This window comes from Pristis pectinata, chromosome 5 (genome assembly GCF_009764475.1).
Source record: "Pristis pectinata isolate sPriPec2 chromosome 5, sPriPec2.1.pri, whole genome shotgun sequence".
Classification (NCBI taxonomy): Eukaryota; Metazoa; Chordata; class Chondrichthyes; order Rhinopristiformes; family Pristidae; genus Pristis; species Pristis pectinata.
In genome coordinates this window covers 86,568,116-86,591,230 of record NC_067409.1, presented here as the reverse complement: position 1 = coordinate 86,591,230, position 23,115 = coordinate 86,568,116, and the positions used below count along the sequence as shown (strand labels likewise).

Sequence of the window (23,115 nt, the reverse complement as noted above, 5' to 3'; positions counted from 1 at the left end):
AATAGTTGGTTGACTTGCTAGATGAAATGTTCAAGAGATAATGCTTGAGGTAGAGGCCAGGGCCCCCTGTCACAGTCTCCACCCTCTTCCCAAGCCAGCAATACAGACTGAACTGAATTTCCAATTCCACCCTCTTGGATAAATTTCCTATTTTAACCTGTGTCATTCAAATCTGTCTTTAGCACATTCCGACTCTAATCTTTTCTAGTCTATAAACATTGAAATTTGTATTCTCCTCTGAATTTGAAATTTGAGGAAAGTTTCCTTCCTGCTCCATTGGCAGCCGTATTAAGTAGATGCTGAACGTTTGAAATTCCTTCCCTAAACATATCCATGCCTCTTTCCTCCATTATGATATTTGTTAGAACTTACATCTTTCACCAAGTTCTTCATCATTTGTCCTAATATCCTCCTGGCTTGATATCAAAATTTTGGGACATTCTTCATCATGTTAAGTATGATATACTTATAAGCTTATACCGATTTAAATACACATCTCATTGTTCTTTGGGTTACCTTACTGTGTGGAAAATGGTTGCTGCATTTGCCTGCAAAACTGTGTTTGGCTTCAACAATATTTCTGCTTTTAATCATGAAGCACAACCCCAATAAAAGTCTGCTCTTATTAAAAAAAATACATGGATGATCTATCATTAAACCAGTTTACAAAAATGTCTATTTTGCAAATACACTAGCAGTGCATTAATTTTTTTTTTAAATCTCAAGTTGATTGGATATCTTTGTTTATACATTCATGTCCTTTAGTTCTACACTCAGTTTTCAAAGTAAACAAGCCCAATTTCGTCTTCACTCTCCATTTCTAATCCCACTTGAAGGTTAAACTTAGTCTTCACTTTCCAGGTGCAACACGGTGAGAAATCAACAAAGATTCCCAAGATCTCATTCATTGTTATTGTCCATCTTTCACCGTAGTTCTCCACCCCTATCCCACAAAGCTTGAAGAGAGAGAGGCCCATATGGTGCCCCTCTACTAAGACCCTTTGTTCCCCTGGCTGAACCCATTCTCAGATTGAACCACCTCACTTTGAACTCTACTCCAAATCAAAGCTGTAGCAATGGGCCAAACTACAGCTGTGCCTTTGTGGGATACATGGAATAGTTCCTTGTTCCAGTTCTATTCAGGTCCCTATTCTTTTCTTTGAAAGAGTGCACTGATAAACATATTGATGCTGCTTTCTGCACTCCTACAGAACACAGAAATTACAGTGATTTTTTTTTGCCAATTTTCACCCTGTTTTCATTTTCATATCTGATTCCTCCCTTCTAATTTTTGACTTCTCAGGGGACTGGTTAGTGAACAATGTCCACTTAAATCCAACACCCATCTCGAGTACACCTCCTCCCACTCTGCTTCTTACAAGGACCATTCTATTCTCCCAGTTTAACTGTCTCTATTAAATCTATTTTGATGATGAGACATTTCCACACCAGTGCTCCCGAGACGACATCTTCCTTTTCCTGCCATAGCTGATAGGGCTCTCAACTACACCTCCCATTTACCCCACTTCTGCTCTCAGCGTCTACTCCTACCAACCAGGTAAAGGATAGAACCAGGAAAAGGATAGAATTCACCCTGTACTTACCTTCCAGCCTCCACATTCAACAGGTAAAAAAAGGCCTACTTTATCCTTATTCAGCCATTGTGCTCTTCGACTTGATTTTTTTGTGTCAGCATTAATTGTCTTTACCTATGCTTTAAAACATGGCTTCAGATCAATCTATTGTTTGTTAGTTTTACGTTCCAGTTCTACTTGAATACCCAATAACTCAGCTTCCAAATTTTTCCTGGCTCCACATTAATTTCCAAGCAACATACTTACTTGGGTAATAAACCTTTTTTCCTCCACTCTGGTAAACTACCAATGTAATAAATTCTCGATTGTGGGCAAAATCGTCCTGCAATTAGAAAGCAAATTTAACATTTGGGTTAGGTATGAAACATAACATGGAGCATAGTAGATCTCATACAACCAGACAGGGCCACCGAGTCCATCACACCAGTGCCATATCATTGTCCACGCAGCCCTACCTTCAGCGCCCTTACCTCTGACCCAACCACCACAAACATGAACAAACTTCTTTAATTTCCTTTTCAAAGCTTTAAAGACTAGACCCATCACCATTTCTCATTCTGCATTCCAACCTCTAATAACCAAATAGTTAAAAAAATATAATTTCCCCCTTCATTCATTTGAGGCTTCTCCATTTACTGAGCTGTAACAAGTAACAGTTTTTTTGCCCATTAACCTTACCAAAACTTCTCCTCATTTAGAATAACTCTATCAGATTTCTCTGCTAGTTTTTCTCTTCTATTGAAATGCACCCTAATTTCTCAGATACCTTATCACAGCCCAAGCATTTGATGTCCTAGGTTTCTTTTAGATGATTGTTCTTCACCCTCTCTATGGCCTTGCACCCTTTCTAAATTAGGTGCAACAGAATTTACTTCTGCAATATGTATAAACTTCTTTCAAACCACTTATCAGATACACAAGAGTGGCAAGGGTGGACTTGGCCTTTATTTTCTCTTACTGCCTCCAGACAGGCCCTTACTGAACATCTCTGCTGAAAGCAGAATAATACAGGCAAGAGTCTCTGACCACCTTATATCATAGAACAATAGTGTGTCAAGGGCACAGGCTGCTGAGGGCTCACTTTTTAAAGTGAATTGCCCAGTTCACCATCAATTTGCACTTTCTGTACAGCATTTAAATTCTTTCCAATAAAGCAATGTCACTGCCATCAGTCCATAACGTGGGAAAACCTCATTAAAAGAGAGTTACGATGATGAACTGAGAAAATGACTGCATCCTATTTACTGACCGTCAGTCCAGGCTGAATATGGATCACACTGAATTAAATTGATGGCCAATTGAAAGAAGCTTTCACCATCACCGAATTACCCTTCAATATAAAAATCTCCTGTTATCAGTGTTTCTTCAGACACAAGACGAGTTATAAATCTATATATCTGTTTGAGATGCAGCATATCCAAATAATCAATTCACAAATTAATCCAATTTCCCCATGGGAAGTTCCAATTAAGAAAATACACAGGCATCTCAGAAACCCCATAAAATACTGAACACCTTCTACAGTATATATAACTACAGAAAAATAAAATAAAAACAGCAAAATACTAAAACTATACCAGATTCCCTATGCAAAGACATTTTAACATAACTCTAAAGAAAATAGATTGAAATGTATATGGAAAACATACTGCTTTTGGGTACAATTGACTCCAGAAGAATGTATTTGGGGTGTGGTAGGGGAATTCAGAATAATATTTGAATTAAGGTGGCAACAAAAATTCTACGCAATGCCTTGATGTCAACGGCTTACCTTGTCAGTGATGTGTCTGGTCAAGAGAACCCAAACAACAGCACCACCTTGTGGACACTGTACTTCCAGCTTGTACTGTGGGTTGTTAGCCAGGCTGTATGCATCTTTCACGGGGCCTTGCTTTGCATCCCAGGTACTGCAAGGAAGGAGAAGAAAAGTTCATTCATTTAAGCCTATTATCAATGCAAAAAAATTTACAAATTAAAACATCTGCATACAACAATAATTCAGTACCTCTGATCAACTTCCCGATCCTGCACCAGTTTCTTTGTAATGGATCTCAGTCATGAGAGGAGGAGAATGCAAGTGGTGGCTTGGTGATGTGAGGGTGGGCTGTGCCCTGGCTGGACAATAGAAGGTCCATCAGGACAAGGTAGGAGGAGGGATGCAGCCTGACAGGATGAGGGGAGGGCCTATGGTCTGCAAGAAGAAATGGAATAGATGAGAGCCGAATTAGGATCCAAGTTAGGGATTTGGGAGGGTAATGGTCTGGTCGGGTGGGAAGACTTGGGGGGGGGGGGGTGGTTGGTGGGGTTGTTCAGAGAGATGTTCAGTGAAAGGGGTTCGCTGGTGGAGGGTGAAGTTTGAGGCTGGGTTCCAATTGAGAGGGGGCAAAGAACACACCAGCACTGAAGGAAAACGAAGCAAACCAAAATAGTCAAAATAATTTTTAAAACAGCAAGAAATCGATAAAAGTAGAAATTAACAAACAGTTCCAAAATCGACTGGTGTCTACCAGTCATGCAATGCACTACTGCTTGCAACAATATGAACACGAATTACTACTATGGAAATAGAGAGAAATTTTTACTCCTTGGAGAAGGGGGATATTAATTCTTTTTCAAATTGGCTATTGCCACACATGATGGTTACTACTGGACTAGCATCTGGAAGATCAACTATTGACCTGGAGATACAAGCTTGAGCTCTGTTACAGGAGCCAGCAATTTAATTTCAAGAAATTAGATGCACCTGGAATAAAAAGCCAGTATGATTAATGGTGACCATGAAAATACCTTAGGCACTCATTCGATTCCCTGATGTTCTTTAGGGCAGGAAACCTGCCATCCTTAGCAGGGTCTGAACTACACACCAGGATGGTTAACTCCCTCTCCAAAGGCTGAGCAAGCTACTCAAATTAGGGATAGACAATAAATGTGTCAGCTTTGCCAACAACATCCAAATCCCATGATCCAATAAAAACGAAATGAAAACACAGGAAACTTAAATTAACAAGACAGTGAAATTTGATGTTGGGATAGCAAGAGCATCTTGACAAATACACCTTTTAAAAAAAAGGATCTGTCTTTAAGAGTATTAGAGTGCCAGTAGAATCACTGCTATGGTATTTACATAATGAACATAGAGTGCAACAGTCAAAGCTCCAACTGGTTCACCAGTCAAATAAACCTACTGTCTTTCATCATTCTGTCCTATACATGACTCTGGTGATAAAAATATCAAGATGTATTTCAAAGCATTTTAACAAATTAGTTTTGCAGAATCAGCCATTAAAGTGGGCAAACTGCAAGATCCCATCAACAGTAAATGGAGAAATGACCATTTGATGGAGCAAGAATTTAGGTTGCTTTAAAAAGAACCACAGGATGTCTAATGCCCACCTGAAGTGCAAGAAATATATATATTTTTTCTAAACACAGCATCTGCTGGAGTTTTGAAGAGTGAGAGTTGATGATTAAAGTCATTCATGTGGAAAGGCCATTCCCTCTTGGGGAATGTAGAACACGGGTTATTGTTTTTAAAAAAATCATCCATTTACTATAGAGAGGAGACGAAATACTTCCTTTGAGTGGGTCATGAGTTTTTCATCAAAGGGCAGTGGAAACAGAGTCTATGAGTTTTAAGGCAGAGGTAGATAGATTCTTGACAGACACAGGGATGCAAAGTTTTAATTAGCAGACGGGAATGTGGAGTCGTTAACAATAAGGTTAACTGTGACGTTATTAAGTGGCAGAACAGGTTTGAAGAGTGCTGCTCCCAATTCAAGTCTTCTGCAAATGCATCATACTGACTTTGAAAGCACACATTTCTCTCAGAAACAAATGAAATCAAGGGAGTGAACTAACCTGTGAATGTAAGTCGACTCTTTGAATAGTCCAGGATTCCAGCTCAAATAAATTACATCATAATGCCGACAAAGGTCCTCCCAGTTAATCCAGAAAATTCCTACAGTAAGGAAAAGTTCACAAAACCAGCATGAGTAACAAAGAACGCCCAGCAGTTGGCCATCACCTTCAATGCCCAGAGGTATTTTAAATTTACTTATCAATCAATATCAATTTTCACTGCATTGTTGGAAGCCAGCATTGCTTCACTTCCTTATACATAGGAATGTCAACAGGGAAGAACGTCTGCTCAAAGTTCAAGGATGCAAAGGAAACGGTAAGTGAAAAGGACTGGGTGCCCATACTGAATACTGTTTTGATTTCCCATCCACTGAAGTTAATTGGCAACAAATTAGATTTGGTACATTAGCACATGCATTATTCCCCCCATTCTCAATTTTCCTCTTTGCTCTCCATCTTGGAGATATTTAACTTTCAGATACTGCAAGACAAAATCAACATATTTTAAGATACAAAGATCCCCCAAGGAACAATGGTGTCATAAAGCTGCTGCCTTGGTAGTGGAAGGGTAAACTACACTTTGAAGAGCGTTCTTCTCCCTGCTATCAATAGAACTTACCATTATCAATTTTCTGTGCTGTTTTGGGATCAAAATTCAAGTACTTTTGAAGGGCTGGAGTCCAGCTCTTCTCATCCTTGTCACTATACCGTCCTTTCCATCGCAAATGGCTCCATGGATTTTTAAGCTGAAGGAATTTAAGACCCTGCAAGGTAGTACGAAACAGCACCATGCAAAATTTAGCACAAGTTTAATATCCCCTGTAGTGTTTTTAATTGGGAGAATTAATTTGAACAGAAGCACGTGATTATTTTTCAGCATGTTCTGTAGTAAAATGGTGTAAGCTTTCAATGTCACCACCAGGTACCTTTGTGGAATTATTCCTAGAACCCCAATATGTGCTAGTTAGAAGTGCTAAGCAATCTAATTAAAGACCAGTCATTAACATGGGCAGGTTCCATTAGGGATCCAATTGTACATAGGAATGGGCTGCCCCTTCTACCCAACACACATGTAAATGTGTTGTTACCTTGTACTCCCGGATGTCAAGGACAGCATACGCGTGTGTAGGTACTAGACCCCAACGTTCTCCTTCTTCCTCACTCATTATACCAGTTGCTGTGGTAATTAGAACATCTCCCTTGTGGAACCTATTAGATATGGAAATTGAACAAAAGCAATTTTCGTAAATTGCTGAGTGAAGCCATTTAAAATATTTACTGGTGCATCAACAGTGGTGTACATTTACCTTTGATAAAGCATTTTGAAAGTGCCCTCATAATCAAACTTCTGATTGTCTGAATGCATCGCTATTCGCTCTGGTATCCAGCCAGTCAAGGCATGAAGATCGATGTTCTACAGCGTTAAGCACAACATTTAATTATATACACCAGGTCACATGATCAATGGTGAGACAACCAGTGAACTTCAAAGCTTTTAAACCTGATGTATCGATTAGGTCACATGGTGTAAGCACAACTGTGCTTTTATCTAATTACTTGAATTATTTCACTTCTGATGGTTACATTAACATTACGATCACTTGAAACTTCAGTACTTCTTTATGAATAGAAACATAAAGGATGTCCTAAATTTCACAGAATGTTCCTGAAAGGAAATCACAATCATCACTATATATAGGCAATATTTTAAAATGAAGTCTCAATCCAAGTGTCTTTGGGTAGAAATACCCAAGAACAACTGGTTACGGCATTAACTGTGAACTTCAGTCACAGTTATGAAGTTGCATTTCCTACATTACAACAGTGACTGCACTCCAAAGGTTGTCCACTGAAAAGTGTTGAACTATATCCTAAGGATGTAAAAATTCTTAATTGAAAAAGCAGAATAATAGTATTTCACATAAATGAAAGAACAAGAAAATAATTACGGTGCAGTGGGAAAACAGCTGCAGATTGAGAAAGTCAACCATACAAAAATTTTATTTTGCAATTATTTTGTCAATTAGCATGCAAGGAGTTTTACATCAGTTCAAGAACAAGCAACATTGTTTCTCATCGGGGACAACAGTCGTAATGGGGGAGAATGAAATTAAGACATTAATCAAGATTTATACTTACAGAGTTGGAACCTGGAAAATCATATCCTCCCATAACTTTCATGTAGGCCTTTTCTATCAAAGAGACCCAAAGTTCATTCTTGTTGTTGGAATAGGAACAAAGCAGCTCACCATTATGATCCACTGGCAAATAGTCATCAATGATTACCTGTTTTGGAAGCACATTTGGGAAAGTGAAACATCCAGATTGCAGTATCATGTTTGTTGCAGATCAATGATTCAAAATACACGTCAACAGTCACCAGGTCACGTAAAGGTTGCAAACAGATAAGCATAACCACCAACTATTCAATGGCTGCGAAAGAATGGCATCACCATGAGTTGCAATGATCGTAAGCAAGTGACTGGATTCACACTGTCCTGCCAAAGTTAAACTGGTGAGTACAATCAACAGGTCATGCAATGGTCATACAAAGGTGGAAGAAGTGCATAAGAAAACATCTGGCTCCATCAAAAGGATCACCCTCCATCCTCTCAGGTCATCTACCCCAAATGAGAAACAAAAAATGAGAAATAACTGCAAATAAAATATCTGTTGATAAGGAAACCAGGTACAGAAGAGATATGAATTAACTCTAACAGATCATTTTCTTGTAAGGCTATATTGCAGATCAATACAGCAGAAGATAATAAGCATCATCCTCACAAAACAGCTAATTGTCTCTAGGACCACTGATGGGCACCAACTATAATACTCATCATTGAGCCTAGAGAGTTGAGTGAAGTGCCTCCATCTAGGTTATTTATCAAATAATTGATTCAGATACACAATTACTGACATAATCAAAGGCAGCCACACCATTCAAAGTTCAATGTCGCTGCATGCTGATTGAATCATGATTCACAGCTCTCCTGCCAACCAGTTGGCTATCAATCACCAAAACAGATGATAGCTTAACTAGGTTTACGTGTCAACCTCCTTATGGGACTACAAAATTGTATGGCTATGTCCTACAATGGACTGGGAGGGAAAGAAAAGAAATTTTTACTGTTTCCGCAGAGACAATTACACAGTGGCAAAACCAAACTGAAAGAATCACCTGTAAGAGAGTGAAACTATTAGGAAAGACTGAATTTCTTTTCTCTATTAAAGGAGAGTTTAAGAGGTGACCCGAGAAGTAATACAGGGGCTTAGATAGATAGATTTATCCACTTTTGGGAAGTCCTCAACTAGAAAGTCAAAAATACAAGATGATCACCAATAAATCCAACAAGGAATTCAGGAGACATTTCTGTATCTAGTGAGAGGTCAGAAATGGAACCCACTTTGACGAGGAGTAGCCGACGTGAACAGCATAAACTATGAGAAGAGGATGTGGGGAAAATAGAAAGGAAGTGTGCTGAAAGGGTTAGATGAAGAGGCTGAGAGGGAGGGATACATGGCTTGTTTCTGTGTTGCAAAGAAAACGTAACATTCGGTATTATTACTTCAGCTGGAGCCCACTATCAAAAGTCTCTTCTCTGGTTTACCTCAGAATATCCAGGGCTATTTTTCCAACTATCTGAAGTTTCAGGTGAAGTGGATGATGGAAAGTGGTGATGGCTCAGAGAGCAGAACAACATAGAAACAAAGAAAATGTGGATGGTTATAAAGTTAAGCAAAAAGCATGACATTATCAAAAACACAAAAAGTAGAAAGGAACCAAAAAAAGAACAAAGCTATTATTAACTCTAAGTCTTCAGATTGTTACGGATAAAGATAAGACTGGACCTCAGGGAAAGTGCTAAATTGGTGGAAGGCTAATTGCAACAGTATTCGGCAGGAGCTGGGGAACATGGATTGGGAGTGGCTGTTATTGGGTTGTCCACATTTGACAGGTGGGAGTTGTTTAAAGGCTAGCTGGTCAGAATCCAGGACCAACATGTTCCCATGAGGAAGAAAGACAGGGATGGCAAGGTCTGGGAAAGTTGGATGATGACAGATGTTGCAAATTTAGTCAAAAAGAAAAAGGAAGCATATATTGGGTTTAGGACGCCGAAATCTGACAGGGCCCTTGAGGAATATGGAAGCAGGAAAGAACTTAAACAGGGAATCAGGAGGGCTAAAAAGGGGGCCATGAAATGTCCTTAGTGAGTAGGATTAAGGAAAATCCCAAGGCATTTTATGCATACATTAAAAACAAAAGGATAACTAGAGAGAGGGTAGGATCACTTGAGGATAAAGGAGGAGCCAGAGGAAGCAGACGAGGAAGTAAATGAGTACTTTGCATTAGAATTGAACAAGGAGAAGGACATGGACTGTAGAAAGACCAGGGAGGGGTCTGCTGATACCCTAGGGCACGTTGGTATCACAAGAGGTTCTGCAGATACTGGAATCTGGAGGCACACACATAAAATGCTGGAGGAACTCAGCAGGTCAGGCAGTATCTATGGAGGGAAATAAACAGTCAAAATTTCGGGTTGAGACCCTTCATCAGGACTGGAAAGGAAGAGGGCAGAAGCCGGGTGGAGCAGCACAAGCTAGCAGGTGATAGGCGAGTCCAAGTGAGAGGGGGGAAGGGGGATGAAAAGGAATGATGTGAGGAACTGGGAGGTGATAGATGGAAGAGGCAAAGGGCTGAAGGAGGGATCCAATAGGAGAGGACAGTTGACCCCAGAATAAAAGGGAAGGAGGTGGGGAACCAGAGGGAGGTGATGGGCAGGTCGTGAGGGCGGGGGGAGGAGAAAGAGAGTGGTGGAGGGGTCACAGGAATGAGGGAACAGAGGGGCGGGGTTATCAAAAGTTAGAGAAATTGACATTGATGCTGTCAGGTTGGATACTACCAAGACAGAATATGAGATGTTGCTCCTCCAACCTGCGTCTGGCCTCAAAAGTGGCAGTAGACGAGGCCGTGGATAGACATGTTACTATGGGAATAGGAAGTAGAATTGAAGTGGGTGGCCATCAGGAGATCCTGGCTGTTGCAGCAGATGGAGCAAAGGCGCTCGACAAAGCAATCACCCAATCTGCGTTGGGGCTCACCAATGTAGAGGAGGCCACACCGGGAGCACCGGATGCAATAAATGACATCCTCAGATCCACAGGTGAAGTGCTGCCTTACCTGGAAGGACTGCCTTGAGCCTGGAATGGTGGTGAGGGAGGAGGTGTAGGGGCAGGTGTAACACTTTGCACAGTTGCAGGGATAAGTGCCAGGAGGGTGATTGGTGGGGAGGGACGAGAGGACAAGGTGGTGGTGTTGAGTCTTCTGAAGGACATTAAGGTGGATAAGTCCCCAGGGCCTGATGGGATCTATCCCAGTTTATTGGGAGAGGCAAGAGAGGATATTATTGGGGCCTTGACAGAGATCTCTGTATCCTCTTTACCCACTGCTGAGGTACTGGTATTAGTATTGGTTTGTTATTGTCACTTGTACTGAGGTACAGTGAAAAACTTGTCTTACAAACCGATCTTACAGGTCAATTCATATCACAGTGCAGTTACATCAAGTTAGTACAGAGTGCATTGATGTAGTACAGGTAAAAAAAATAACAGTACAGAGTAAAGTGTCGCAGCTACAGAGAAAGTGCAGTGCAATAAGGTGCAAGGTCACAACAAGGTAGATCGTGAGGTCATGTTTGGAAAATAGCCAATGTTGTTCCTTTGTTTAAGGAGGGCAACAGGGACAAATAAGGAACTTATAGGCTGGTGAGCCTTACATCAGTGGTAGGTAAATTACCATAGAACCATACAGCATAAAACAGGCCCTTTGGCCCACCATGTTGTGCCGTCCATCAAACCAGCCTCACACTATCTAAACCTTTCCTCCCACATATCCCTCTATCTCACATTCCTCCATGTGCCTTATCCAACAAACTCTTGAACCTGTCCAATGTATCTGCCTCCACTACCACCCCAGGCAGTGCATTCCATGCGCCAACCACTCTCTGGGTGAAAAACCTCCCCCTGACATCTCCCCTGAACCTCCCACCCATAACCTTAAAGCCATGCCCTCTCGTCTTGAGCATTGCTGCCCTGGGAAGGAGGCGCTGGCTGTCTACTCTATCTATTCCTCTCAATATCTTATATACGTCTATCATGTCTCCCCTCATCCTCCTCCTTTCCAGTGAATAAAGCCCTAGCACCTTACGCCTCTCCTCATATTCCATATGCTCTAATCCAGGCAGCATCCTGGTAAATCTCCTCTGTACCCTCTCCAACGCCTCCACATCCTTCCTATAATGCGGTGACCAAAACTGAACACAGTGCTCTAAGTGTGGTCTAACTAGAGTTTTGTAAAGCTGCATCATCACTTCGCGGCTCTTAAACTCAATCCCACGACTTATGAAAGCTAACATCCCATAGGCCTTCTTAACTGCTCTATCCACCTGTGAGGCAACTTTCAATGAACTGTGAATATGAACCCCCAGATCCCTCTGCTCCGCTACACTGCCAAGTACCTTGCCATTTACCCTGTACTCTGCCCTGGAGTTTGTCCTTCCAAAGTGTACCACCTCACACTTCTCCGGATTGAACTCCATCTGCCACTTGTCAGCCCAGCTCTGCATCCTATCAATATCCCTCTAAGTTTTGACAGCCCTCCACACTATCCACAACACCGCCGATCTTAGTGTCGTCCACAAACTTACTAACCCAGCCTTCCACCCCCTCATCTAAGTCATCTATAAATATCACAAAAAGTAGAGGTCCCAGAACCGATCCCTGCGGGACACCACTAGTCACTGCCCTCCAATCCGAGGACACTCCTTCCACCACAACCCTCTGCTTTCTACAGGCAAGCCAATTCCTAATCCACACAGCCAAGCTTCCCTGGATCCCTTGGCCTCTGACCTTCTGAAGAAGCCTACCATGAGGTACCTTATCAAACGCCTTACTAAAATCCATATAGACCACATCCACCGCACTACCCTCATCAATCTTCCTCGTCGCCTCCTCAAAGAACTCTATCAGGCTTGTGAGGCAAGATCTTCCCTTCACAAAGCCATGCTGGCTGTCCCTAATCAGTCCATTATTCTCCAGGTGTTCATAGATCCTATCCCTTAGAATCCTTTCTAACAGCTTACCCACCACAGACGTAAGGCTCACCGGTCTGTAATTCCCTGGACTATCCCTACTACCTTTTTTGAACAAGGGGACAACATTCGCCACCCTCCAATCCTCCGGCACCATCCCCGTGGACAACGAGGACTCAAAGATCCTTACCAGCGGTTCAGCAATCTCCTCCCTCGCCTCTCGAAGCAGCCTGGGGAAAATCCCGTCAGGCCCCGGAGATTTATCTGTCTTGATATTATTTAACAACTTCAACACATCCTCTCTCTTGATATCTACAACCTCGAGAACATTACCCTTACCACACTCCCTTTCACGTCCTCAAGACCCCTCTCCTTGGTGAATACCGAAGAGAAGTACTCATTGAGAACTTCTCCCACTTTCGCCTCCTCCAGGCACATTCTCCCACCTTTGTCTTTAATCAGACCTACCTTTACCCTAGCCATCCTCCTACCCTTCACGTAGGTGAAAAAGGCCTTGGGATTTTCCTTAACCTTACTAGCCAATGCCTTTTCATGTCCCCTTCTAGCTCTCCTCAGCCCTTTAAGTTCCTTCCTCGCTACTCTATATTCCTCACAGGCCCTGTCTGAACTTTGCTGCTTATACATGCTACCTTCTTCTCCCTAGTCATTCAACCTCGCTCGTCACCCACGGCTCCTTCACCCTACCATTCCTTCTCTGGCTCACCGGGACATATTTATCCCTAACATCCTGCATATTGGAGAAGATTCTTAGGGAAAGGATCTATTCACATTTAGAAAAGCTGAGACTTATTAGAGATAGTCAGCATGGCTTTGTGTATGTAAGGTCATGTCTTACAAACTTAAAAGATTGAGAATTTTGTTTGCGAGGAGGTGATGAAGATGATTGATGAGGGTAGGGCAGTGGATGTTGTGTACATGAATTTTAATAAAGCATTCAACAAGGTCCCTCATGATAGCAGGTTCAGAAGAAGAGATCCATGGTGAGTTGGTAAGTTGGATACAAAATTGGCTTGGCCATAGAAGACACAGGGTTGTGGTGGAAGGGTGTTATTCTGACTGGAGGTTTGTGACAAATGGAGTTCCACAGGAATCAGTGCTGGGATCTCTGTTGTTTGCTCTAAATGATTTGCATGAAAATGTAGGTGAGTGGAAATGTCAAATACAGTAGTTTTAAGGAAAGTTTAAAAGAGATTTACAAGGCAAGTTTCTTTTGTTACACCGAGTGGTAGGTGCTTAGAATGCGCTGCTAGTGGAGGTGATGGAAGCAGATACAATTGTAACATTGAAGAAACATTTAGACAGGCACATGAATGGGCAGGAAGTGGACCATGTTCAGGCAGATATTCAATCTAATTTGACATCATAGGCTAAAGGGCCTGTTCCTGTGCTATAATGTTCTATATTCTAACCTTAGGCAATATTTATACTTGTTGAGTTAAGAATTCACTTTATTGTGGATCACTACTGGTAACTGACATTGTTCAATTTGATCACACAACAAACTTGCCTTTAAGTTTCTGGTGCGTTGTAAATTAAGCACACAACTATAAGCTTCATTTAGAATTTATCTTGTCTTTGTTGCTCCTACAAATCCATTATCTGCAACTATGTAAGAATGCCCTCTCCCCAGTGACTTGGATTATAGTTGGAGAATTGTTAAGCTATGGAAACAAAGGAAGATCACAAATGCTGCCTAACCTGCCAAGTTTTTCCAGTAATTTCTGTTTCAGATTTCCAGCACTTGCGGTTTTCTTTTGAATTTTCATCACAGCTAAACTACCCCATCCGTGCTGTGCTTGCTGGCTTCAGTCAACATCTTACAACATTTTGGGGTGAGATGGGGATAGAGATAGTGCAGGGGGACAGATATACTTATTTTGTAACACTATCCAATGACTCTGTTTTACAAGTTAAGTCCAGGTTTGTGTAAAAGCAAGTTATTTGGACAAAATACTTAAGTAAACCAAGTGGAGTCTTCTAAATATGAAAAAGTATGGGAAGAAAACTGGCAGGAATAGGAGATAAAACAATGATCTTACATTAATGATCAAGTGTGTAGACAGGCTTACCTTTCTGGCAACACCATTAATGTGAAGTTTTACCATGTATTTCCCACAAGGATTATATTCTGGCTCTCCTCTTCTATTCTGAGGATAAATAATGCTGCAGATCAAATGATAAAGACAAAAGAAATTGTACTGAACATGCATTATCACGGTAGCAAGTGTTCAACTCCCCATCATCTTTTTCCCTGCACTGTTTAAGCCATTTAAACTCCCAGCCTGAAAGAAATAGGAGTAACTGTTCCTAAAGCATCTGCTAATGCCACTCTGCAATTAGCAGGAATTTGGGGGCAGATGGGAGTTATTCCTGCCAACCCCTTTCCAACCCACCCCTCAAACAACTTGCATTAAATTCCACAGCTTAAGTTAGGAACCAAGAAAGTACAGGACAGCAAGTACAAAGACACACTATAATTCTGTGCAGCGCCAGTAACTGCTATATTATCGTGCCTCCAAGCTTTATACAAGCAGCTGCTCTGCTGTGCACAAGTGCTGCTCTTAAAAATGATCCAACATCCCTACACACAGCAACTTGCATTCTATGATATGCTAATATAACATATACTATAAAATATATTAACATTTTAAGCCACTTCAAAACGCAAGATGCTCAACTGCAACAGAGCTGCAAAAGAAGATATTACGACACACGACCAATTACTAGAGATCTGTACAAGTTTTAAGTAAACATACTTAACCTTGTGATTAATTTTTTATTGTAACGTCTTTCATATGCAGCACCAATAGCTAAAGAGGCTACAAATGAGCAGTCCGATACCACAGTCTGGAAAAGAGAGCATTTAAAATATCTTTTAGATTGGTAAATAACAAAAGAGCTACTGCTGTGGTTAAGCAGAAACACAAAACACTTCCTTCAAGTTGGACACATTTCTAGATGCTTTCCCAAACATGTACTGCAGAGGGCAGCTACCCAATGCTCTTATTCGTGGATTTTGGGATTTATTATTGCAGAACTAGCATTAAAACTACAAACCAGAGGAACTGTCTATGTGCAACATCACCATATGTGAAAACAAGCTGAAAAATTGATATTGGTAAATTTTAAAAAAAGATTTACGTTTGTTATACTGGTCAATCTGTCCCTCTATACTGTCCTGGCATTGAATTACATAACAACAGCCGTTTTTGAATTAAATATTTAACTTATTGATATTTCTTGCCATTGGTTCCATACTACTTAACACCTTTACCTGACGAAAATCTATCAACCTGCTTTGAAATGTTGTATTGACTTGGGAGGAGAGAATTTCCTGCCTTGATAGAATTGGTCTATCAGAACTATACCTCGTTAATAGCCAATAATGAGCTTTAACTTAAATCTTGGCATTAAATACAAGCACACAAAGCTGACCTTAAAAGACTGACCTGTTTTATACTGAAACTAGATACAGTGTAGATCATTGTAGGATTGTTGGAGAGGTCATCTGGCCGGACCCACCTGGAAAACAATGCTTCCTGTTTTGGTGACAACACCAATTTGCCAGCACGGTCCCTGGACAAAGAAAATAAGGTTTTTAAAAACAGTAAATCTTCCTCGGTGGCCTGGACCCTTAGAACAGTTCAAGGTAGCACTGAAGCTTCATGACTCAAAGTCCATTAAGATTTTACCAAGACTGAGGTAAGACGGTGGCTTATTGCTGAAGCGAAGCAAATCAAATGCATAAAAATACGCATAAAAAGACAGTGGACCAGCCTGGGTCGGGTGTGCCATAAAGGATGGATGCAAGCACCCTGTAATGTGTCCAAGACTTGTGGAGATTCGAGTCCATGCACATGAAGTTTTGGCAAATAATTAATCCCATTCTTTTCCTGAATCACTGAATATTTTTAAATATTGTGAAACAGAATACTCTGATGATTTGGTGAGTAGGCTGAAAATTGTTGGTTTGGACTGCTGGGTTTGTAGTGGATTTAAGGTGTCACGAACCAGCAACAAAAGAAACACACTGAGCATGATTTAGTGTTAAAAACTATTTTATTAATCACTACTTATGATAATACGTAAAATAAAAGTAAAAATGTTAGTATGTTAGAATTCAAGAATGTTAAACCTCGAACGTTAACCCCAAAACTAAACTCGTTGTGTGTGTGTGTGACAAAGTCCAAAACTCCCAGTTCCTGAATGGTTCTTAAAGTTCAGTTCCGCAAGCCATAAGGTGAAACATGAGCAAGGGCTTCTTCAACAACCACCGTTGTCTGAAGATAAGATGTAGATGTAGAAAAACATAGAGAGAGTACATACGAAATCCAAATGTTCCATGATGGAACCCAAACGACACTTCAGTGTTTACTCGGTAGTGACTTCCTCACCCCGAAAAGCATCCGAACCGTGGTCGTCCACACACAAATACCTGTTTCCTTCTACAGGTCAGCAACAAAGTGAACTCCACCGGATTACTTCCAACTTCCATACATGGATTTCAGTGGCAAACACAGTTATTGTTTCTCATCCATCGATAGAGAAAACAAGCAGGCTGGTGTCTCTCTCCCTTCTCTCTCTCTCCTTCTTCTTCTTACTTCTTCAACCACGTCATTACGTCCTTTATCTTCTATTGACGTAAGCACGCCCCACACACACATACACACACACTCTCTATCTTAAAGGGACTTTCACTGAGTCCATAACACCTCCCACCTAAAAAAAAATTTTCCCAAGAAAATTTTAACCGCGCATACAGTTAGTAATGTTAATAATTATCATGCTACACAACTACAGACTATCAGATTAGTACAGATACATGTTTCCCATTTAACATCGGGAAAGACAATCAGCAATCACATTATCTTTGCCTTTAATGTGAGTTATCATGAGATCAAATTCTTGCAAAATTAAACTCCAGTTTAACAGCCTTCTGTTCTTGTTTTTGACTCGGCTCAGAAACACCAATGGGTTATGATCTGTATACACAGTCAATGGTTTCTGAGCGGTGCAAACATATACACTGAAATGTTGCAAGGCTAAAACAAGCGACAGTAATTCTTTCTCTATGGTGGAATAATTCTTTTGATGCTCATTAAATTTCTTTGAAAAGTAAGCTACAGGATGGTCAATATCATCAAGGTCACCCTTCTGCAACAACACAGCTCCTGCAGCTTCATCACTGGCATCTACTGCTAATGAAAATGGCTTTTCAAAGTCAGGTGTTCTGAGCACAGGATGGTAGCATAAAATGGCTTTCAGCTTCTCAAATGCTTCTTGACAAGAATCTGTCCAAACAAACTTTACTCCCTTCTTCAGAAGATTAGTTAGGGGAAGAGCAATATCAGCAAAATTTTTACAAAATTTTCGATAATATCCAACCATTCCCAAAAATCTTCTAACAGTCCTCGTACCTGTGGGAATAGGGAACTCAGATATTGCTTGAACTTTTGCCTGAACAGGAGCTTGCTTGCCTTGACCTACAACATAACCAAGATACGTCACAGTGGCATGGCCAAATTCACTTTTAGCCAAGTTAACTGTAAGGTTAGCCTTGGAAAGTCTTTCAAACAACCTTTCTAACGCAGAGATGTGATCTTCCCAAGTATCATTCCCAGTCACTAAGTCATCAATGTAGGCATCTGTATGTTTTAACCCATGAATCACTGAATTAATCATTCTTTGAAATGTTGCTGGAGCATTTTTCATTCCAAATGGCAAAACATTGTACTCATACAATCCAGAAGGGGTTACAAAGGCTGAAATCTCCCTTCCTCTATCTGTTAATGGAACACACCAGTACCCTTTTAATAGGTCAATCTTTGTAAGAAATTTTGCCTTTCCCACTCTGTCTATGCAATCATCCACCCTAGGAATAGGGTAAGCATCTGACTTTGTTACAGCATTCACTTTCCTGTAATCTGTGCAAAATCTAACAGTTCCATCAGGTTTAGGTACAATAACACAGGGCGAACTCCAATTTGAAGTAGAATGTCTAATAATATCATTTTCCAACATGTATTTGATTTCCTGATCAACAAGTTTACTTTTTTCCACATTCATTCGATATGGGTGTTGTTTGATTGGTTTTGCATCCCCAACATCAACATCATGGGTAATTATCGATGTTCTGTTTGGAACATCTGGGAACAGATTTTTAAATTTTAAAATTAATTCTCTCATCTGTTGTTTTTGTGAAAGTTGTAAATGGTCCAACTTCGTTTCAAGGTTCTCCAGGATATTTTGGTTTTTTAGTTTCGATGGAACAATATTTGGTCTAAATTGGCCTTCCTCAACATCAACATCAGGCATTCTAGAAACAACCTTTACATCATCCACCAAGGCCACCACTGAATCCCTCTCATAATAAGGTTTTAGCATGTTTACATGACAGAGTTGTGTTTTCTTGCGTCTATCTGGTGTTTTGATTATATATGTTAGATCAGTCACTCGAGATTCAATAACATAGGGTCCAGAAAAACGAGCTTGCAAGGGATTATTTTGGCTAGGGAAAAATACCAACACCTTTTGCCCCACTGCGAATGTCCTAGGCCGAGCACGTCTATCAAAATATGTCTTCATTCTTATCTGGCTTGTTTTCAGATTCTCTCTCGCTAGCTGGCAGACTCTCTCCAACCGAGTTTTAAATTTTTGGACATAGTCCAACAGACTCAAGTGAACTTCCTCATTAACCCATTGCTCTCTCAACAACTCCAAAGGTCCTCTCACCCTATGTCCAAATACAAGCTCAAACGGACTAAATCCGATTGACTCCTGGATCGATTCTCTAACGGCAAACAAAAGTAAATGGATACCTTCGTCCCAATCCTTGGTGTTTTCAAAGCAATAAGTCTTCAGCATATTTTTGAGAGTAGAATGAAATCTCTCCAGAGCTCCTTGAGATTCTGGGTGATATGCAGATGATACAATCTGCTTTGCTCCCAGCTCATAGACTATTTGTTGAAAAATTTTTGACATAAAATTACTACCTTGATCAGATTGGATTTCTTTTGGCAAACCAAACAAGGTAAAAAATTTTACAAGAGCCTTTGACACCGTCTTGGCCTTAATATTTCTAAGGGGTATTGCCTCTGGAAATCTAGAAGTGGCACACATGATGGTTAACAAATACTGATTTCCAGTCTTAGACTTTGGTAAGGGGCCAACACAGTCCACAATCACCTTCGAAAAGGGTTCACCAAAAGCAGGAATTGGCTTCAAAGGAGCCACAGGGGGTTTTTGATTTGGTTTACCTACCATCTGACATGTGTGGCAGGTTCGACAAAACATCACCACATCTTTTCTCAAACCAGGCCAATAGAATTGTTTCAAGATCTTCCCTACAGTTTTATTCACACCAAAATGACCACCCAAAGGCATACTATGGGCCAGGTTTAAAATCTCATCCCTATAAACTTTTGGAACAACAACCTGATGAATAACTTCCCATTCCTCAGTAACAGGAACATGAGGAGGTCTCCATTTCCTCATTAACACTCCATTTTTGACATAATATCCAGTTGGCACCTTTTCAATCTCCTCACATGAGAGAGCTTTTTCTTTCAATTCTGTCAATTCAGGGTCCTTTGTCTGTTCCACCATAAAATCCTTCCTCGACAAAGACAAATCTTTAAATTCAGGCTCACTGTAAGGATGTTGATCCTCCAGTGAAGACAGAAAAGTCTCAGATAAGGCATCAAAATTTTCTTCCTGTTTAGGACTGTCACAAGGAACTACATCAGACTGCACCGGACTGTCTGTCTTGGCTAATTCTTTAGCTCTAGCTCGAGTCACCGCACATGATGGGTAAACATCTGGATCATCCTCAGACTCATCAATCCTTGGTTTGGTTGTTAACCGTACCACAGGATCACTTTCTCCATTTGCAAGGTCATTTCCCAATAACAAAGAAACTCCTTCCACTGGCAAACTAGGTCTTATCCCTATCTCGACTGGTCCTTCTACGAACTTTGACTTTAAAATCACCCTGTGAAAAGGGACAGACATAGTCTCACCTGTAACGCCTCGTACTAGATTTACTTCACCAGTGTCACTTTCTTCACCAAAATTTAAAACACTGTCCAGCAAGAGAGATTGACTAGCCCCAGTATCTCTAAGAATTTTCACTGGCACCTGGGGTGACTCATCATTCAGTGAAACAAAACCCTCTGATACATACGAACGGAATTCTTTTCTCACCTCCTCCAACTTTTCCGCTTTTCCCTCTTGCAAGGACTGATCTTTAACAGCATCTCCTGAACCTTTTTGATTTTTAATTGCCTGAAAGCAAGCATTGGGCCCAGCTTCCTTCTTTTTCTTCAAAAGGGCACAATTAGATATCACGTGGCCAGGTTTCCTACAGTAATAACAAGTACGCTCAACAGGTTTCTCCAGCCCTGGCTTCTTTTCATCCTTTCCTTTTTGATTACCTCCTAATTTAATCTCTGGTTTCCCTGGATTGTCTTTGTAACTCTTTTGAAAGGTTTTAGGTTGTCCCCATTTGGATTTATGGGTTAAAGCATAATCATCTGCCAACCTAGCAGTTTCTTGTAAAGTTTCCACTGCCTTTTCATTTAAATATGTTGTTAATTCAGCTGGAACACATCTTTTAAAGTCTTCCACTAGTATCAATTCTGTCAATTTATCATAATCCCTATCTACATTTTTAGCCAGGCACCATCGTTCAAAACATATTCTCTTTCCATTGGCAAATTCCATATAAGTCTGATCTGCAGATTTCCTCAAGTCTCTGAATTTTTGTCTATAAGCCTCAGGGACCAATTCATAGGCCTTCAAAATAGCTTGTTTTACCTTGGTATAATCAGCTGCATCCTCAACAGACAAAGCAGAATAAGCTTTTTGAGCTTTACCTTTAATCACACTCTGTACCATAAGAGCCCATCCTTTCCTTGGCCAGTTTGAACTCACAGCAACCTTTTCAAAATGTTGGAAATACTGATCAACCTGATCTTCTTCAAACGGAGGGACTAATCGAACCTCCCTGCTGGCTGAAAAATCATCATCAGAATCAGATTCCGAACTCCTACGCTTCATTTGTAACTCATGCTGCCTCTGTTTTTCCTTCTCCTCACTATCCAGCTCCATCCTCTTCAATTCCATCTGCTTCATTGCTAGATCAGCCTCTATCTTCATCTGAGTTAGCTTTTGTTCAGCCTCTATCTTTAACTGGGTCTGTTCTCGTTCGGCCTCTAATCTCTTTTGTTCTCGTTCAGCTTCTACCTTTGCCAGCTGCACCTGTGCCTCAGAAATTGCTATTTCACTGCCAGGAAACTGTTTTAACACTTCCTTCTCAAACACCTTCTTTTCCACATAATGGCCAGCTATCAATCTCTGAATATCTGCCTTTCTCATAGACTGCTTTACTTCTGTAAGGTTTAGCCTGGTAGCAATCTTTATCAAATCATCCTTTTTCGCCACCTCCAATCCCTTTTGGGTTGGTGACTCCACAAATGCCTTAATATCCATTGCTGCTGGTTTCCACACACACAAGCCAATTAAAAAGAATTTATCAGACCTCCCTCAAAAATCTTTGGATTGAATCTCGCACAAATCTCGTCAATCTGGGGTACAATCCCAGACGACACTCGTTAACCTTGGGAACTATCCCGGACGAGCCCCCAATTTTGTCACGAACCAGCAACAAAAGAAACACACTGAGCATGATTTAGTGTTAAAAACTATTTTATTAATCACTACTTATGATAATACGTAAAATAAAAGTAAAAATGTTAGTATGTTAGAATTCAAGAATGTTAAACCTCGAACGTTAACCCCAAAACTAAACTCGTTGTGTGTGTGTGTGACAAAGTCCAAAACTCCCAGTTCCTGAATGGTTCTTAAAGTTCAGTTCCGCAAGCCATAAGGTGAAACATGAGCAAGGGCTTCTTCAACAACCACCGTTGTCTGAAGATAAGATGTAGATGTAGAAAAACATAGAGAGAGTACATACGAAATCCAAATGTTCCATGATGGAACCCAAACGACACTTCAGTGTTTACTCGGTAGTGACTTCCTCACCCCGAAAAGCATCCGAACCGTGGTCGTCCACACACAAATACCTGTTTCCTTCTACAGGTCAGCAACAAAGTGAACTCCACCGGATTACTTCCAACTTCCATACATGGATTTCAGTGGCAAACACAGTTATTGTTTCTCATCCATCGATAGAGAAAACAAGCAGGCTGGTGTCTCTCTCCCTTCTCTCTCTCTCCTTCTTCTTCTTACTTCTTCAACCACGTCATTACGTCCTTTATCTTCTATTGACGTAAGCACGCCCCACACACACATACACACACACTCTCTATCTTAAAGGGACTTTCACTGAGTCCATAACAAAGGGGTTCATCTGGCCTGCTCTCTTCTGCAGATGTGCTCATGCACAAGTATTCCAGGAGGAGCACATGGTGTTTGAGAGCACTGGAGGGAATAGAATGTAGCGTCAAGCCCAGGACTCATTTCAAATAAAATTTGACAACTTAAATCAATTTGTCTTCTCCACAAATTACAGTCCCTGCATTAATACAAAAAAA

At 40.7% G+C, this 23,115-nt stretch overlaps 1 protein-coding gene across 2 annotated transcripts in view; it reads right to left on the bottom strand.

The window, feature by feature from the left end:
- The window catches only part of capn7 (calpain 7), a 41,378-nt gene that overhangs the window by 7,827 nt on the left and 10,436 nt on the right, over positions 1–23,115 (bottom strand). For both annotated transcript variants that reach the window (XM_052015536.1, XM_052015537.1), the window contains exons 7-16: positions 16,012–16,138; positions 15,324–15,409; positions 14,632–14,725; positions 7,593–7,739; positions 6,761–6,867; positions 6,542–6,662; positions 6,073–6,217; positions 5,454–5,553; positions 3,367–3,502; positions 1,842–1,917 (exon numbers count right to left, since the gene is read on the bottom strand). In XM_052015536.1, the coding sequence (XP_051871496.1) occupies positions 1,842–1,917; positions 3,367–3,502; positions 5,454–5,553; positions 6,073–6,217; positions 6,542–6,662; positions 6,761–6,867; positions 7,593–7,739; positions 14,632–14,725; positions 15,324–15,409; positions 16,012–16,138 (1,139 nt within the window). The remainder of the gene's footprint in view (positions 1–1,841; positions 1,918–3,366; positions 3,503–5,453; positions 5,554–6,072; positions 6,218–6,541; positions 6,663–6,760; positions 6,868–7,592; positions 7,740–14,631; positions 14,726–15,323; positions 15,410–16,011; positions 16,139–23,115) is intronic.